Source organism: Heloderma suspectum, chromosome 4 (genome assembly GCF_057233095.1).
Source record: "Heloderma suspectum isolate Gila_16-S chromosome 4, 16-S_ref, whole genome shotgun sequence".
In the NCBI taxonomy this organism is placed as follows: Eukaryota; Metazoa; Chordata; class Lepidosauria; order Squamata; family Helodermatidae; genus Heloderma; species Heloderma suspectum.
Window position 1 is genome coordinate 194,072,170 of NC_139461.1, and position 19,204 is coordinate 194,091,373.

The 19,204-nt window shown below is 45.9% G+C and overlaps 2 protein-coding genes across 3 annotated transcripts in view; one reads left to right on the plus strand and one right to left on the minus strand.

Annotated features, from left to right (window-relative positions):
• On the minus strand, nt 1-18,083 carry RTCA (RNA 3'-terminal phosphate cyclase). Its single transcript, XM_084851716.1, has 11 exons — nt 17,849-18,083; nt 15,936-16,036; nt 14,501-14,644; nt 12,458-12,581; nt 10,924-10,982; nt 9,502-9,643; nt 8,683-8,807; nt 5,588-5,646; nt 4,738-4,832; nt 3,213-3,317; nt 1-962 (listed from the first exon to the last, which is right to left on the minus strand). Exons 1-11 carry the CDS (start codon nt 17,894-17,896, stop codon nt 867-869), a joined length of 1,098 nt encoding a protein of 365 aa, XP_084707842.1. The 5' UTR covers nt 17,897-18,083; the 3' UTR covers nt 1-866.
• DBT (dihydrolipoamide branched chain transacylase E2) overlaps nt 18,082-19,204 on the plus strand; it is a 25,744-nt gene continuing 24,621 nt past the window's right edge. Inside the window, exon 1 of one of the 2 annotated variants that reach the window (XM_084851707.1) lies at nt 18,082-18,294. The gene's annotated coding sequence lies outside the window, so the exon portion shown is untranslated. The remainder of the gene's footprint in view (nt 18,295-19,204) is intronic. The other variant, XM_084851715.1, reaches the window with a different exon arrangement.

Sequence of the window (19,204 nt, forward strand, 5' to 3'; positions counted from 1 at the left end):
GGAGAAGAAATACTTGTTTATGAGGAAAAAGCCCAACTTTATACATTCAGTGTACCCACCCCTTTTTATAGCCTCTTTACATTCCTTGGGTTAGATCCAGATTTATGCTGGATCAACTGCACTGACAGGAGTGGACTTCTCTGCTCCCCTCCTTCCCACAGCAACCCCTCCAGCCCCCTGAAATGCTGCACAGAGAGTGAGGAGACCCTGCTGAATGGGGTGAGCTGTGGTGTGTTGGGGACAGGGGAATCCCCCCAAATTGGGGCCTTCCTCTCACAAATGGCAGATCCTGGATCCAATCCCTTATCTCAAAAGTGAACATACACTCTCTCACTCTATCTGTGATTACACATACACACCCTTTTCAGAATAGCATTCATCACAAACCTCTGCACTTTTACTGGTAACTAGCAAACATCTTTGTTGAGATTGCTTTATTATTTGTCTGAAATTATGTGCAACAAATGGTTACAGAAATAAAAAAATGTAGGTGGTAGCAGCTGACTAATGTATTTTTTGCACACATTATGTTGTAGCACATGTAAAGTACTTCATATGACAGACACTGCCTCCCAAGAGAGAACAAGAAGGATGACTGAATCATAAGAAGTCATTTTGTAAAAAGCTGAAGTGATCACTATCTTGCTGTGTGGTATCTGTATTGAACAGCTGCTCTGCCGTGTTTTATCATCAAAGAAAAAGAATACTTTATTGGCCACATAACTCAAAATAGATATCCTTCATTGGAATTAACTCAAACCAATTATAATCACACTATCTTTTCTCAAACATGTCTGTGAAATGTAGTGCAATTCATCAGGAAGGTAATATTTTAAAAAGCCAAATGCCTCCCCCAACAGCAGCAGTTACAAGTTGGTGTTTAGCAACCCGATTCCTTGGCACTCAATAATATAGGCATCCTTGGAGGAATCATCTTCTGCTTTTGTCACCGTAAATTTAGCCTGCAATCAAAATTAATTTAAAAGTGTCATAGAAGTATTTCATTCTTTTATTTTAAAAATATCTAGACCGCCCTTCATCAAAGAGGATTCCAGGGTGGTGCACAAGGCTTTAAAAGAATTCAAAAATTACAAAAACAATGGTCAGTATTCAGCACTGCTGCTCTGCTTATGCTACTGACGTAATGCTAAAGCAAGCAACCTCTAGCATTATGGCAACAGCGAAAGTGAGCATGACGACTTTCTCCGCAAAACCCATCAGGCCAGCCTGCGCTATTGGCGTACTGCTAGAGGACGCTTATTCTAGCGGTACGTCAATAGCATAAGCAGAGCTGCAATACTGGATACTGCCCACAAATATAAAAACAATACAAATCACCATTAAAAAAAATAACACTGAGAGGCAGTAAACAATAAAGCTTTACAACCAGCAGAGGCAATACAATCAGTTAAAATGTCCGAGCAAATAAAAACCTCTTGACCTGGTACCAAAAAAGATTGTAATAGCAGCACCAGTGGAACATCCCTAGAGAGGGGATTTCAAAGTCAGGGCACCACCACAGAAGAGGCCCTTTCCTTGATTGTTTACATAATGCCCTTCTCCTACTGATAGTACTTGGACAATAATGTTCGTTATTACTTTAAAAAATGGTAACCAACTTTTATTCGAGTGGTGCAGACCATCAGGCCCAGGTTTCAATCTGGCCCACCTGAAGTCCCAAATCTGACCTTCCGGGTTTCCCCAGGGGCACCACCCCCTTTCCCCAAACCACCAATAGTTTGGTGGTTTCCCAGCGTTTGTGGTGTTTTTCCCCATTCTAAAAGGTTGAAACACCTCTCCTAAGGCTTAGCTACAGGCACTAAGAGTTTTAAGCTAAAAGATGCAGGCATTTTTGGCCCCGCCCACCACAGGAATGCAGCCCCCAAGAGCTCCTCCAAAAATGGAATTCAGCCCTCAGGCTGAAAGAGGTTCAACACCCCTGCTTTATACTGTCTGGACACAAGGCAAGGCTGGAAGACAAAGTTGTGTGAGCCGCATGGCCTGTCCTGTGCCCCCTAAGTGAACGTGCTAGGGATGTCAAAGAATTCCGCCACGGATCTCGGTGAGGCCGAATGCCAGTGCATTCGGCCCCCCGAAATCCGTGGCGGAATGAAGCCCCCCCCCCACGAAAGGCGCACAAAACGGCCACCATCTGCGGCCACCATTTGCTTCCGCATCATAGCCGTAATAGGCTACGTAAATAATTACGTAGCCTATCATGGCTAACGCAGGGATGCCATTTGCGTCCCTGCGGAGGCCGTGATAGGCTACGTAGGTATTTACGTAGCCTATCACGGCAAGCAAAAAACCCCCCAAAAAACAGCGGACGCAAATGGCGGCAGCTACGGCGGCCGCCATTTGCGTTCCCTTTTTTCGCTGTTTTAGCCTACATAAATATTTACGTAGGCTATTACGGCGGGAAAAAAAAGGGGAACGCAAATGGCGTAGGGGGTGCTGTTTGCGTTCCTTCCCCCCCCCCCCCCGTAATAGCCTATGTAAATATTTACGTAGGCTAAAACTCCAGGGGGAAAAAGGAACGCAAATGGCATAGTGGGCGCCATTTGTGTTCCTTCCCCCCCCCCCCCCCCGGCGTTTTAGCCTATGTAAAGATTTACGTAAGCTAAAACGGCGAAAAAAAGGGAACGCAAATGGCAGCTGCTGTAGCCGCTGCCATTTGCGTCTGCTGTTCTTTGGGGTTTTTTGCCGTTATAGGCTACGTAAATATTTACGACGCCTATCACAGCAAAATACAGGGACGCAAACAGTGGCGGCTATGTCAGCCGCCATTTACGTCCCTGCAGGCTGCCCAGCGGCCAGATGTCTGGCTGTGGGCGGCCCTGGCCGGCGGCTCTGCGGAATCTCCGTGGAGTGGAGCCGGCCGGACAGAATTTCGGGGGGGAGGGACGGAGCGCCTCCCCCCCACCGCGAATGTCACCCTTCGAAAAGGTAAGTGACTTTCGTACATCCCTAGAACCTGCTGCCCCTAGGTGTGGTGGAGGACATGGTCCTTTCACCAGTGTTGAAATACTGCCAGTCTGGTTGGCTTCTGTATGTGGAAGTGAGGAGGGGGCACCGTTTTGTCCTTTGCCTCAGGTAGCAGAATGTCTTGGGCCAGCCCCGATTTCACTACTGATAATAAACCACAGGCTGAAGATATAAGGAAGTGTTTTTAAGATCAGCCAGCTGATCTTAAAAAGAAAGTCTGTAGTCACCTTTGTCAGCTGTTCTGCAAAATGTATAGCAGTTTCCGTATGAAGAGTAATGGGTCCAGTCTTCACTCTAGAGGTCCCATTTGCTAGAGCCATGAAAATGATCAACTTGAGAGGGGAAAAAACAAAATCATCAGGAATTACTGCTGTGATACCACATTACTCCCATGGCAGTGAAAAAAGCGAGTCAAAGCAGGATTCCGGGGACACCTGGCTCAGTCATGCTTTCCCCGGGATCCCTTTCCACCTATGTTTATTTATTTATTTATTCATTCATATTTATAGCAGGTGCCCATCCTGAAAGTGTGGGGCAGGTAACAATCAATCAAGTAAATATGAAAGAGGTGTTAAAATATGACCCATATTAATTACAAGCAATTAATTACAGCTGCAAACCTAAACACACTTACTAGGGAGTACATTTCATTAAACTTAGGAGGTATTTACCTAAGAAATATGCTTAGAATTGCACTGTAAAACACACTACACCCCCAACACTTTGCCAGTTTAATCCAGGATCCTAAAGCAGCTGACTAAGGTTATATGTTAGTGAGATTCCAGAGAAGGAGCAACTAGTAAGAATGCTGCTGTATGTACCCTTGCTGGCGAAGCCTAGTCCATACATGGGGCACTCTCAGTTCAACTTACCAAGTATGATGTCATATTGGGGAGGAGGCAGTCTCTTAGGTATGTTGTTCACAAGCCACTTTGTATTAAAAGTAAGAATGTAGCATCTTGAGAATATCAACTTTTTTTTTTTTGCTTTATTTTTTTTTTTAGAAGAGCAAGTTTCTAGTCCTTTTGGCTGCAAAAATATACTCAAAAGTAAGAGTGTGTGTGTGTGTGTGTGTGTGTGTACCCTAGTAAAATCTCAGAAGCCAGGGAAGTGGCTTAATAGGATTACTGGCGGTTTTGGGACCTTAGACTGCAATCCTATAAACACATACCTGGAAGGAAATCCCACTGAATTCAATGGGACTTACTCCTGTGTAGACAAGTATAGGATTTCAATGTAACATGCATTGCTCCCTGTAGACTAAAGTGGCTGGATGTGCCTGATCTTGCAAGCTGAGAAGGTCAGCCCTGGTTAGTACTTGGATGGGAGACTGCCTGGGAATCAGGCTTCCTGCATTGAGCAGGGGGTTGGACTTGATGGTCTTGTAGGCCCTTTCCAACCCTATGATTCTGTAAGACAAGGCAAATTTTTAAAATATGCAAATCTACTTAGTTTGCATAATGTAGACGAGTCACATAATTCACTTCTCCTTGGTGCAGAATAGGTTTTGTTTTCAGGTCCACCCTGCCCCCGAATATGCAAAGCTGTATCTATAGATCATGCTGAATTGTACCTATAAAACAGGGATCCAGTGCAGATGATGGATACTGGATCAATGTAATCCTAGAATCCCCATCCATATAAGGATAGGTCTGTTTTGATATTCTGGCTTTCTGGTTTTGACAGCTGTCTCCCTCTGCGCTTGTCAAATCTTGTTCACTTTATGAGATAATTTCTACGTGCTGTTCTTACCTGATCTTGCAGATAATCATCCACAGCTCCTCCATGCCGAAGATTTCCAAGCAACATCTCTGCTGCTTCAATTCCAACTTTGTCCGCACTTTTACCTGTGCGAAAAAAAGTGCAGGAAGAGCTTGACAAAAGTTCCAGAACAGGACCGCCTCTTTAATAATGGGAAAATGTAACAGTGAATTGCAACCCTGTGCTGCATGTTCTAAAAATCCAGCTATGGCAATGCTTCGTTCACCCTGATGCAATAGTCAGGGAGCATAATGTACTTTGCATAATGTGGCAGAGTTATACATACGATGCATAGATATCCAGCAGGCCCAGAGGCGGGACTGATGCAATTTTGCTCCCCCACCCATTGTAGCAGCTACATATACACTAGTTCATTTGAACTGGGCTTGCATATTTAGCCAGGGGAAGGTCAGCCTTCCCCAATCTGGTGCCATCCAGACGTTTTGGACTTCAACTCGCATCTATCCCAGTCAGCTTGGCCAATGGTCAGTAATGCTGGGAGTCATAGTCCAAGACATCCGGAGGATACCAAGTTGGGGAGGGCTGCTCTATCGTAAGATGGCTGTGATCTGTGACAGCCATTTCACATAACGATGCTGTCATGTGATAAGTGCGTATATCATTTGAGAACGTAATCCTGTGAACTGGACACATGATGCTAGGGAACAAACCTCAAAAGTGTGTAATTTTATTGGCTTTAAGCATTAAACCACATCTGCCTGTAATATGGATAGTAAAAAAAAAACCCACAAAGTTACCACTAAGAATGTCAGAGAGTCAAATCAGTTTTCCTGGGAGGGCTAAATAGCATGAAGAAATGCTCTAGTGCCAAAATTCTCACCTCTTTTACCAAGCGATGATCCTGCCAGCAAACAGCCGGTGGAGGTTTCTGCAACTATTCTAAAAAGAGGGAGGGAAAGGTTTGTTACAGAATCAAATCAGAACTTTTATGTACATTGAAACCCTCTGGTATGCTTTGATGACATGACAGATACCAGTCAGAGTCTGACATTCTACTTTGGGCCCAAATCAGTGCCCAAGACCATCATCCTTCAATGTGTTCAGTGTTCATCAGCCCATTTATTTCAAAGGTCTCATACATGCTTAATGCTGTGGGGGATTGCAGCCAAAAAGAACACATTCCCTTATATTACTTCTGCTAGGCTGATAGCTGAATCCTCTCAATTGCCAGATATCCCAACATGTACAAATATTGCTACGCAAAGAAACTTTCTGCTAATGTAGGAATGGGCACTTATCTGAGAACGTGCTAATAGGTACCAACACTGGCAGCAAAGATGTGCCGTTTCAACCCTCTCAAAGGCATGCATAGGGAAAACAACATTCTCTTGACCTTTTTGAAGTCAGGAGCAGTAATTGTATATACTCACAGAAGACAAGCTGGTACTGAAGAATACATTTTAGCACTGCATAAATAATCAAGCATGCATGAGGAAAAGCAGTTCCCCATGTTTTTCTCCAAGCAACATAAAAAATGAAGGGGGAGGAGGAAATACTCCCATGAATGTTTTCCCTTCCTTCTGCAAACACTGACAACCTATATCTGACGCCAAAAAGAATTACAAAAAGGGAGTTTCCATGCATACATCAGAGCTTTGGAGCCTCCTCTCCTACCAAACCTCTTCATGTAATCTGAAATAAGCATGCGACTCCCTCGTTACACCACCTTCACTGGCTACAGGTCTGTTTTTCCAGGCATAAGACGAAGTGCTGGTTATGATCTATAAAGCCCTATGCAGCTTGGGACCAGCCTACCTGAAAGGCCATCCTCTCCCATATAAGCCTGCGTGGGATTTAAGATCTTCAGGAGAAGCCCTTCCGTTGGTACATCAGAGGGGCATTGGTGAGGGGGACATAAGAAAGGGCTTTCACTGTGGCCACTCCCTGGCGAGGGAGGCTAGGTTGGCCTCCTCTCGTATTTCGGCTGGCACGCAAACACACCGGTATTCAGGCAGGCTTTTGGCACGTACTTTGTGGCTGGCGGCGGTTTGAATTGGCTGGGTACAGTTTATTTCTTTTATCGTTGCATTTTTAATGGTGTTTTAAATTTGCTTTTATGTTACGTTTGAACAAAGGTCTTGTTTTTAATCTGTATTTTATTATTGTTGGCCGCCTTGAGTACCACTTTTGGCAGAAAGGAGGGATATAAATGAAATTATGAAATACATTTGGAGTGGCACCTAAGAAGAGCCTCTGCTGGATCAGATCAACGGTCTATCTAGTCCAGCTTTCTCCAAGAGAACAGGGATTCAGCTTGTGCTGGATGGGGTTACACTCCCCCTGAAGACAGAGGTTTGCAGCTTGGGCGTACTTCTGGATTCAGCCCTGAGCCTGGATGCCCAGGTTTCAGCAGTGGCCAGGAGTGCATTTGCACAGTTAAAGCTAGTGCGCCAGCTGCGCCTGTTCCTTGAGCTGTCTGACTTGGCCACAGTAACACGAGCTTCAGTTACGTCCTGTTTGGATTACTGTAACGTGCTCTACGTGGGGCTGCCTCAGAAGAGTGCTCGGAAACTTCAGCTGGTTCAAAGAGCTGCTGCCAGACTGCTGACTGGGGCTGGCGACGAGGAGAGTACAACTCCCCTTCTAAAACAGCTTCACTGGCTCCCAGTCTGTTTCTGGGAACAATTCAAAGTGCTGATCATGACCTATAAAGCCCTATACGGCTCAGGTCCAGGTTATCTGAAAGACCGCATTCTCCCCTATGAGCCTGCTTGTGCCCTGAGATCTTCAGGGGAGGCCCTTCTCGCGGTCCTGCCACCATCACAGGCTTGCCTGGTGGGAATGCGGGAGAGGGCCTTCTCGATGGCCGCCCCAAGGCTCTGGAACTCCCTTCCCAGGGAGGCGAGAGTGGCACCCTCCTTGGTATGTTTTTGCAGGCAGGTAAAATCTTTTTTATTCTGGCAGGCCTTTGGGGATAGTCTGGACCTGTGAGAATATGGATTGATACTATTGTTTATATTGTTTGTTGTTTTTTAAAATTTTGATATTTTATACAATTTTAATATTGTTGATGATTTAATTATATTTTTAACTTTTGTATATTTCTATTTATATGTTTTAACTGTACAAGTTTTCAATGCTGTAAAGATGCCTTAGGTCCCAGTATTGAGAAGAAGGCAGGATACAAATAAATAAATATACTACTACTACTACTACTACTAGTACTACTACTAGATATGTTCGACTGCAACTCCCAGAATTCCCAGCCAGCATGGCCATTGGACAGGCTAGCTGGGAATGCTGGGAGTTTAAGTCCAACACATCTGGAGGGCACCAGGTTGGGGAAGGCTGATCTAGTGCAGCATTCTGCTTCCTACAGTGGCCAAGCAGAGGCCTCCAGGAAGCCAACAAGCAGGACGTGAAGGCAATAGCCCTCTCCCATGCTTATTTTTCAGCAACTTATATTCTGAGGCATAGGAAACCCTGGTGAGCGCAGATCTTTGGATGTCTGTACAAAAACAAACCATCTGTTTCCATTGCTTTTGCTCTGGATCTTGATCAATCCCTTTGCTAGGGATTCTATAGATTGAGAAGTTTGGCGACAAGACCAATACACAAAACGTTTCTTTTAAAAAAGAAACAGAATAACTGAAAAACAGTTTTATTTAATTTAACCTAAGTTCCAAGAAAAGAAATGCTGCATACATGTCACCTTATTCCTTCGCCACTCTACCCTTGGTGCGTTACAGTATCAGCCTGATTTGCGAACTGGCTACATTTGCTGGAATCCAAATACTCAAGCCTAGTCCAACGGATGCACTTGGAATATATTTGGAGAACTTTGGCTATTGGGCGGTACAGAAATGTAATAAACAAATAAATAAGTGAATCACCTCAAAACCAAACACTTTGGCTTAACTGGGCTGTGAACCAGGATCCCTGATTGGTAATAATGTGCAATGTGAACCTACTCACATGATCCCATTTCCAGTTCCAAAGGCCTCGTTATCAGGTTCTCGAACAGCCTGGATATTGACGTAGAGATCCCGGATCTCCTTTCTGATGCACCGCACTGCTGCTGATGCCATGTCTTTTGCTAACTAACATGACAAGATAAAAGGGGGACAGCAGTTACACTGAATCCTTGATACAATACCTTTCCATCACATACTGAAGATTTGACATAGAAAAGGGGTAGAGACAGATAACTGAATTATGTAACATCTGCACATGATGGATTCAGACTTCCTGTGACTAGAGTTCTGTTAACAAGACACTCCCATTGGAGGAAGGGGAAGACTCCATTTTTGCCAATTCCTCCTTCCCCGTAGCCCCCTGAAGAGCTGCTCTGGGGGGTTGGGGACAACATGGGAAGTGGCACTGGGGGCTATAAGGAGCAGGTGAAAACTGCCTTCTCCTCTTCCTCCAGTGAGAGCCTATGCTAGATCTCAGTCCTTTCCGCAAATGGAAGGAGCCCTTCTATTTATGGACGGGCAATTCTGTATCCAACCCCATGTGTGGTAAAAGTATCTTCACTACTGGCCAGGATGATACACACAGCTGGTTTACCACGAGTCTCTTACAGTTGGCTTCCGTATGTGGAATGAGTGGTGGCGACACTGCCGCCATCTTGCCCTTTGCCTCAGGCAGCACAATCCCTCAGGCCAGCTCTGTAACTATAACTCTGTCACAATTAATATGTCCCACTGATTTCAGTCGGTCTGTTCTATGTATGCCTAATCCTGGATCCAACCCATTGGACACCCCCACCCAAAGAATATTCGACACACTTACTTTGACTGGCAAAGCTCCAGCAACAAAGGCTCTCCCATGTATCTTGGTCACGGTGCCACGGTCAGTTAAATTGACTGGGCTAAGCTGTTTAACAGGGGCCATTCGGACTATCACTTCACCACCGCCCTTGGGGTAGTAACCCCTGTGAAGACGCAGAAATTGGACCAGGTTACATTCTCAGTGAAGCAGAGCAGTTCTCAGCATGGCAAGTCACATGCGTTCTAGCAGCAAGGCTACTTTGAGGCCTTTTGTCAGGCAGGCAAACAGGTGGGAAATAAATATTTTCCTTCCACTGGGTTTGCAACGTGATCATAGAACCTACATTATCCAGAATGTTCGCTGGTATTACAAAAACAAACAAACAATCCCTTCTTCTCTGCTACTGCTTCTGCAGAGGACAACTGTCTCCATCTTGCCTTACTTCTGGGCTTCCCAGGGGCATTTCCTTTACTACTCCTGGAGACTAAGTGTTGGACTAGATCAGGCTTATCCCACCTGGTGTCCTCCAGATGGGGGGTGTGTGTGAAGTTTGCTCGTTACTCAACCATTGTTAAGACTAACCAATTTAAAGCAACCTTTCCTAACCTTGGATCCCCAGATTTTGTTGGCTTACAAGACCCATAATCCCTGATTATTTATCATGCTGGTTGGGAATGATGGGAGTTGCAGTCCAACAACATCTGCGGACCCAAGGTTGGGAAAACCTGGTTCAGGATTTGGATGCAACACTAAACTGTGGTTAGTTAAAAACAGAAAGAAGTTTCTGATGTCTTCCTTGAGGCTGCGTCGGAGGATAAGAAGGGAGGGGGTTATGGTACAAACTGTACAAACGGTAGGTAACTTTTTGGGGCCCATGGGCAGATTTGGCAATTAGGGATACTGTCTGGGGCACCACCACAAATGGGCTGTCGCTGGAGGTGTGTCTAGCCAGAAAGGACAAGTAACCTGCCCCAAAGACTGACTACAAGGTAAGGTGGAGTCTGAGCCCCAACACACTGACAACTCCTTTGAATCCAGTTTTCAGTGCTAATACAAAACAATTTCACAGAAGGCAAAATCTTTTCCTCCCCACACTTGCCAGCAAACACATTCCCTCCATCTCTTTTTCTATCACATTTTGTATTACCACCCATACACTCTTTCACCCTAGTTCATCACCCACAGACACTCACACACCCACAGACACGCACAACCAACTCTGTGGGCAACAAAAATGGTGTCCTGTGGGCACCACACTGCCTACCCTTGAACTATACCAGAGTTTAGTGTTATGTCTGAACCAGGCCACACAGAAAGAATTCTCCGCCATGCTGCAATTTTGTCTTTCGCCCTGATGTAGAAAAGCCATTAGATGCGGAAGCTCACAAACCCCAGTTCACTGCCTACAGAAAAGGCACAGAGCCATGCAATATTGTGACTTACCTCCTTTTTATATCGCAGTCCAATGTCAGTTTGAACTTCTCCACCATTGGTTTGAAGACCTGAAGAATAAATACATTTGCTGAAAAACACAGATGTGTTCTTTTAGTGAGTAAAAGATCCCTTCCTTTCATGCTGCCAGAGGAAACATATTACTGGCAGATAGCCTTGGGTTTACATATTGTAAATGTAAGCCGTCTTGGGTTCCTTGCAAGAGGAAAAAAGGCAGGATATAAATGCAATTAATAATAACAATAACAACAACATTTCCCCCTCTTCTTCTTTTACCGTTTGTACATAGGGGTGGGTAGGAGGGAAAAGATTAGAAGCTCCCATTTCTATTTTGTCTAAATGCAGAAAACTGCAGTTTTCACAAACCATAGCTGACCCTCATGCCAGGATCCCAAACCAGGTTTGCAACCCCGGTTTGAGGACAAACTGTGGTTTGTGCAAACCAGCTTTGTGCAGAAGCGTCTAGCCTCCTCTGCTTGTGCATGAAAGAAGGGGAGGAGGGACTGTACAATCCCAAGGCACACCATGCTTGTCATTATGCCTGAACTGAGACAATATATATCAAATATCCTAGAGACAGACTGTGCTTGAAGTGGGGTGGAAGCCATCCCACTTCTTTTCAGGAGGACCCATAACCATCCCACTTCCTTTTTTCCATTTTGGGCACTGCTAGATAAACTCATTACTGATCCCTAAAAAATACAAATCAAATCATTTTATCAAAAATAATCTCCTTTGCATTTTGTAGATTTTCTTCTTTCTTTTAGGAGTGGCCATTTTTCTCTGGCCTCACTCACATTCTGGAAATAATAAGCAGAACTTTTAAAATTCAAGTATACTTCAATATTTGAAAATAAATGACCAGTACAAGTAGATACCTTTTGAGAAGGAGAATGAAACATGAACTGGAGTGAAAATATATAGTGCATAAAGGACCACAGTTCTGAAGATAGATGTATACCATTACCTAAACAATCCCATTCATTTCAACAGTTAAGAATTTGTAGCATATGACTGAATGGTTTCAAGAAGCAAATACAGGTTGGTAAATAGTACCTATTCACCTGGTTGCCTGTGGTGAGTGGGAATTGTTTCCAAGTGATCAGAGAGGGAAGCATTTATTACAGTTATTACAATATTTATTATAGAATCCCAGACCCACATCTGCTAGCTTCAGAATTGCTGCAGCATTAGGTGTTCCCATACTATTTATGGGGTCCTGGCAGATAAACTTTTGAAAAAGTGTTCTCCCCACCCTTTTTCCTGCCAATGACATGCCACAATGTCCAGGCAGGTGAATTAGTAAAAGTGTTTGAGGGCTAGTAACTTTTGTAGACTTACTTGAAATATTTCCAGTTTCTGTGATTTAGGTTCACTACTTAACAATTTCACAATAATTCATTTCAAATGTAGCTTTCTTGTTAAACATTGTTTCATAATAGAGTTCAGCAACAACTACAGAAGCAAATGATTACTTGGGCTGCAAAATCGAAGGTCAACTTCAGGCAAACAAGCTTTCCCATACCATGACAGTATAGTCGATCTGGGGAGCCATCTCTGCATTGGTGCCACCTTTCAAACGAAGTTCTGAAGGAGAGGCCGCAAACAGCACACAGGGCATTGCTACCTGCATCAGTAGGCAAACGCTCCTGCAGTGGGAATCAGACATGGCCAGAATGTTAATTAGGCTGTTATTCTTACTTCATTCACCCAGAGAGCTCAAGGGAACGTACATGGCTCTTCCCCATCCCTTTTATTCTCAAAACCAGCCTGAGAGATAGGCTACGGTGGGGGGGGGGGGGAGAGAGTGTGTGACTGGCTCAAGGTTCTTCTTCACTCAATAGGGATTTGAACCTGAACCACACTGGCTCTCTGTAGCTCTTCTCATGTGTAAAGGGCTAATAGGAGCTGGGTTTTGCTACGGCTGTCAACTAATTAATTGGTTAAAAGGCAGGTCATTGCTTAATTTAGTTGTTCTTTCATCGGTTAATCACCTGCCTTTTAACCAACTGATTTATTTATTATGTTTAAATACATCTGCATATTACCAAAACTTCAATATAGCATCATTTTGAGATACTAAAAAGAAAGTGTAAAATAACTAACCATTTAATTAACTGAGAATGCAAGAAACAGGATGCAGGAACCTACAACTTCTTGGTCACAGAGAGCCCACACTACACTTTACTTCCACCCACTACTTTTACTAGCACCAAGTACAATGAATGGCTTTCAATACCAACAGAAATTAAATCCATCTTTCAAGAGTTTTGTAATGCACCTCCTGCGGGTTTTCCTTTACAGTGGGACAGCCAGTCCCTTAGATAGCCAGTCCCTAAGCTGTTTAAGGATTAAAATGTTAAAACCAATACCTTGAATTGTGCCTGGAAAGCAATTGGAATCCAGTGCAGGTGTAACATGATCCCAATACCATGCACTGGTTAGCAGCTTAGTCGCAGCATTTTGCACCAACTGAAACTTCCAGACATTCCTCAGGGGTATCCCCATGTAAAGTGTGTTGCAGTAATCTAAATGTGATGTAACCAAGACATGAATAACCGTTGCCAAGTCAGACCAAGTGAGGAAGGGTCAAACCTGGTGCACCAAGCAAACGTGATCCTTTTTTACAATCTATATTTTGACATCACAACCCTTTGTCTGATAGGTTGCTGCCATTCCTGTGTTTATAAATGGAGGAACTGAAGCTTGCCCAACATCACACAGTTAGGTCCCCAGCAGGATTGAACCCAAATCTCCCAGTGTCAGGGAAGACTCTGAGCCCATAGAATCCCAGAGTAGTTCTGATTCTGAGGAAGAGGGGTCGCTTCTGGGAGAGGAGCGCGCTCATCTTTCCCAGGGCCAACAGCTGACGGAGATTCCTCCCACTGGCATTCCTAGCTTAGATAGCAGTCCTGGGAGTGACAGAGCGCGGGAAGCAGGCTTGCTGGACACGTGACGCCGACGCAGAGAGCGGCGCCAAATGGAGGGCGTGGAAAGGAGGCGTAGTGCCTGGTTGGCGCGCAAACAACGGTTGCGCCCAGAGGATCCAAGGGAAAAGGGGAGGGACTCTCCCTAGCCCTTAAGTTCAGGGTCTGCCAGTGATTCCCTTTCAAACGGGGACCAATTGGTCCAACTTAGGGCATAGGTACTCTGCTGCTCATATCTAGCTGCTAACAGTAGAGTTGTTAAGTTGTAAAAGAAGAATAAAGCTTTGGCTACTGGATTAGACTGAGAGAGGCCTCCAAGAAGCCCTTGACAACCAGATCCCATTTTCTATTCAACAGGCCACAAAAGATAGAGATGCCCCTTACAAAAGGAGTATGCTTGAAAAAACAAAACTGTCCCCCCACCCCATCCCCGAAAATCCGTCTATTAAAACACCTAACTACTGAAGCGTAGGTACTTTAAAAAGTCACTTGCAATGTTCAGTGTCTGTGACGGAAAACTATTGTTTCTGAGACTTCAATATTAAATCCCTTCTTTCATCCTGTAATAATGTTTAGTTTCTCTACAACAGCGAGCAATATCTGCTGCACTATCAGCACCAACAAACGACACAGAAACATACCCGGCTGTTTTGGTGTCTGCTGTGTGGGTCCCACCCTTGATCTCCCCAGGCGTGAAAGTGATTTCCGTTGACCCGATTTCTCCACCTTCCATCTGCCCATCACACAAGGCTCGAACCATTTCCAGTCCTGACAGGTGCTGAGGCCTTCAAGTCAAGAGTACAGAATTAGGTCACAAACACAGTTTGCGTACATGCTCATGTTACAAAGGATGCTCACCTTTTGGATGCCTGGGAGTGATACCTCGCTACATCAGAGGTGCAATCAACCACATGCCTACTAGTCCAGGATGAGTTGCAACTGTCCCTGGGCAAAGAGGTGAGGGGAAATTTCCACAATCGTCTTTCCCTTGATTGGAAAGAGTACTCTTTCCAGGCTAGGGTATGAGGGATCCAGTGCAACTGCATCCACAGAGAGGGTTTACCCTGATAGCCAGTAGAGCACCTGCTTTGCATGCAGAAGGTCTCAACTTCAATCCCTGGCAACTCCAGGTAGGGCTCGAAAACACTCTAGTTTGAAACCCTGGAGAGCAACTGCCCATCAGTGTAGAAACCCACTGATTTCTGAATATTGCCATTTGTGATGTCAGATTTATGTCACTATTCAGAAACCAGTGGGAGAACACTTCAACCTCCCAGGACACTCTTATCACAAAGTGGCCATTGTGGAACAAAAGAATGTCAAAGTGAGATTAGAACGAGAGACTGCTAAATTAGAATTCATCAACAGGTTTAATTCCATCACCAGGGGATTGAATTGGGATAATGGATTTTTATCACACGACATGTGTCCATTGGCTTTCCTAGTGCCAGGATGTTTGTTAACAGCAGCTGCACTGTAAATGACTACTGTTAATAGTGTGACTGTCACCACCAGTACTTTCTGCACTGAATTTCCTTCTGATCTCACTTTTTACAATTCTTCCCCGCCTGCCCACCATCACATGTACTGTATAAAAAACCTAAAACTCTCCATAGTTCTCCATGATGAAGTGGATTATAGTCCACAGACGCTTATGCCAGGATACATTTATTAGTCTTTAAAGTGCTACAAGCCCAAACAAAATCGTTAGTGTAGACCAGCCTTGGGTTTTAGTGCTAGCCTGGTCACCATAGCCAACCAGGAAATCTATGCAGGTGAGTGGGTGGGCTGGTGGAGGAGAGATCTGTGCCCAGCACAGAAACCAAGTAAGCTACTAGAGAAGGGAAGCCCCCTTTTCCACATCCAGCACAGAAACGTAGTTCTCTGTCCCTCCTCTGCCAGCAGACTAGTAAAAATGTTTACAGGCCAGTCTCTTTTGTGGGCTTATTTACAAGGCTGGTGTAGGCACAGGTTGTGATGCTCTTTATTTCACCTTTTCTCCCAAGATTAATTACACATTTTTCCCGCACTGTGTTTTAAAGGAAACCTCTTTCACAAGCGTTCACCAGGTGTTACCTAAGGCCAGGCTGGCTCCGGCCAGCTCGGATATTTTTCACACGCAGAGGTGTACCGAGGAGGCAGCTCAGAGCTGTGGAAACACGCAGGATCTGCCCACCCTGCAAGGGAAAGAGAGGATCAAATGCTGATACAACCGGGCCTTGCTGGAGACAGGAATGGTAATCCAGGACTTAAGTTATGCCAAGCTCAGGCTTGTAATATATTTCTCACATCAGGAGTGATAAAACATTATTTGGGCATGCGAAAGGTTCCAGCGCATAACATGGGATGCTTCCAGACAAGGCTTTTATCGTGCCATCACCCTGCCTCATTCATGGAGATGACAGCTGACATCTTTCCCCCTACTAATAACCTTCTGGTGTTTTTCCACTGCTTCTTCCATCCTTTTTCTTACTACAGAAAATCCGTTAAGAAAAAGATGGAAGAGCTACATGATGCTTTCTAACTGGTAGTGCTAGGAGCCAGGCCTGTAGCGGGGGGGAGGGGGGATGCCCCCCAAAATGTTCTCTGCCCCCTAATTTTTTTTACAATTAAAAAACAATTTACAATTTTGTCTTTGCAAGGCCTGCAAACCAGATGAATTGCCCCCTACTTTTTGGTGCTCCCCCCAAAGCCTTTAGCTGGCTATGGGCCTGCTAGAAGCCCTCTGTCTGGAAGCACCACAGCCATCCCTACCATTAGGCAAAGTGAGACTGCCACTTCAGGCAGCAGATGCAGGGGGACAGCGGCGACAGCTGCCAAGCCATTCCTCCTGAGCCTGCAGCCATCCCTCTCTGTTGGAGGACAGAAGTGTGTGTATAGTCTCTCCTGCACCCCCTAACTAGCCAGCTGCCCTCAGGTGAGGTGGTGGGTACTGTCCTATTGCCAGTGTTGAAACAAAATTCAACTACCAGCCCAGTCAGCTTCTGTATGTGGGACTGGAGGGGCCGGGGTGCGGGGGCATCTTATCCTTTGCCTCAAACAGCAGAATGTCTTGGGACAGCCCTGACCAGTTTCCAGGCAGGTTCAACACCCTGCACTTTCTTTCCAGAAATTAAAGTGCAGTGTAGTGGTGAGAGTGTTGGACTGGGAGCCGGGAGATCCGGGTTCTAGTCCCCACTTGGCCATGAAAGCTCACTGGGTGACTTTGAGCCCACCACAGACTCTCAGCCCAACTTACCTCACAGGGTTGTTGTTGTGAGGATAAAATGGAGAGGAGGAGGATAATGTAAGCCACCTTGGGTTCCTTGCAAGAGGAAAAAGGCGGGATATAAATGCAATAAATAAATAAATAATAAAGTACCCTTTTGCAGCCTGTTCTTTTGCATGCTGACTCAGAAGCAAGTCCTATTTGGTATCCAGGTGAGTAGCACAGCGCTGCAGCCTCAGCTGGTGTTTGAAGCGCTCTGCTTTTCAACTTTTGTCCGAGGAGTGCTCTCAGAGCAGCCCTGTGAGGTTGGCCACCAAAGCTACAATCCTACACTCACGAACCTGGGAGAAAGCCCCACTGAACTAAACAGGACTTACTTCTGAGAACACACCTAATAGGCAAACAAGCCCAGGGTGTCATTTTTCTGGGTAGAAAGGAGGGGTACAAATCAAACAAATAAATAGATTGCACTCTGATGTACCTGACGTAGTGTAAACTGCACTCTAATGTAGTGGGGAAAAGGAAAACTCAAGGGCTAATATTCCCACTGGAGAACGGAGTCTAACGAGGGGAGCGTTACCCTGATCTCCAGGAACCCAGCTTTGATCTCCCTCGCCCCTCTCGCTGTTGCTCCCTCTCACTCGGGGCGCCTCTCCGCTTCCAGCCGCCCCGCGTCCATTCATTCAGGCGCGCCGCGTGCGCGATCGCGCCCTCCCAGGACCCCGGCAGCCCCAATGGATCACGCCGCGAGCGGTTCTCTCCCCCGCTCCCCCCGGCTCACCCCTTCCATAACGCCGCCATCTATCTCCACCCGGCCTCCGTCGCCCATGCTGGGCCGCCGCGGAGAAGCCGGCGCCCGGGCCCTGCAGAGCGCGAGGAAACTCCGACAGAGCAGCCGTCTCCCCAGGCCGGAGGGAGGGAGACAGACGCGGCTGCAGGCGAGTGCGCAGGCTGGGAAGCGGCAGCCCCCGCGGCGGCGCCACCTCCTCCTCCCGGCTCTGCTCCAGCCCGGACTCGGAAGGCGTGTGGAGCAGGCGCAGACAGCCTCGCCGCGCCGCTGCTCCTTCCGCGGACTCGGGAGCGCAGTACCCGCATCATCTGCCGGTGCAGCGATTTGAAACGCCCCAGCTCCTCAGGCTTCCCAGAGGGTGGGATTTTCTTATCGCCCGGCGCTACCGAGAAGTGCAATTTGTTAAAGACTCCCTGTCACAGGAATCAACCCTTTTTGTGAGCAGTAACGCTTAGTTTTTATTTGATTTCATGCTGCAATCCTGTGCATGCTTACCTGGGAATCAGTCCCATTGAACTCAACAGAACGTCTGAGTAGGCATGCATAGGATTGCTCTGTTATTTGCTTAATACGTTTAGAGTGCACTCCTATGCAGTTCGGACTGAAAAAAAGTCCTACAACTCCCAGCATTCCCCAGCTGGCTGGGGAATGCTGGGGGTTGTAGGACTTTTTTCTGTCTAAACATGCACAGGATCGCACCTTTATATTCCTGCCTTTCCTTCAAGGAGCTCAGGGTGGCATATATGATCCTTTCCCCCCCTCCCCATTTTATCTTCACAACAACCCTGACAGGTAGATTAGGCTGAGAAATAGTGATTGGCGCGTCACCCTGTGAGCGTCATGGTTGAGTGGGGATTTGAACCTGCGCCCCCAGTGTTTGCTCAGAATTAAGCCCTACCACCCATTGAATGCTGTATGTGCAGCTGCCAGAGGGGTGTAGCCAGCAGGCATGACTTCATCAGAGGCAGGGCTAGTGGTTACAGTCTCATTCCCCCCCTCTCACATTTGTGAGGGAAGGGTGTCTGATGAACACCCCTAACACGGCTTTTCCACCCAGTAGAGAACTCTAGAAATGTTGGGTTGCCAGTTGTGCAGACACACACAGCTAAGTTCTATGTGCTTACAGTTGTACATACATAGACTTTTTTTCTGTCTAAACATGCATAGGATTGTGCTCTAAAGTAATACTTAAAATAACAAAGCGGTCCTATGCATGCCTACTCAGAAGTAAGCCCTGTTGAGTTCAATGGGATATTCCCAGGTGAGTGTGCATAGCGCTTCATGCAGATGTTCAAACTGAACACACTCTCCCCTGCACATTCACTGTTTAGTAGAATGGCTGCCTAG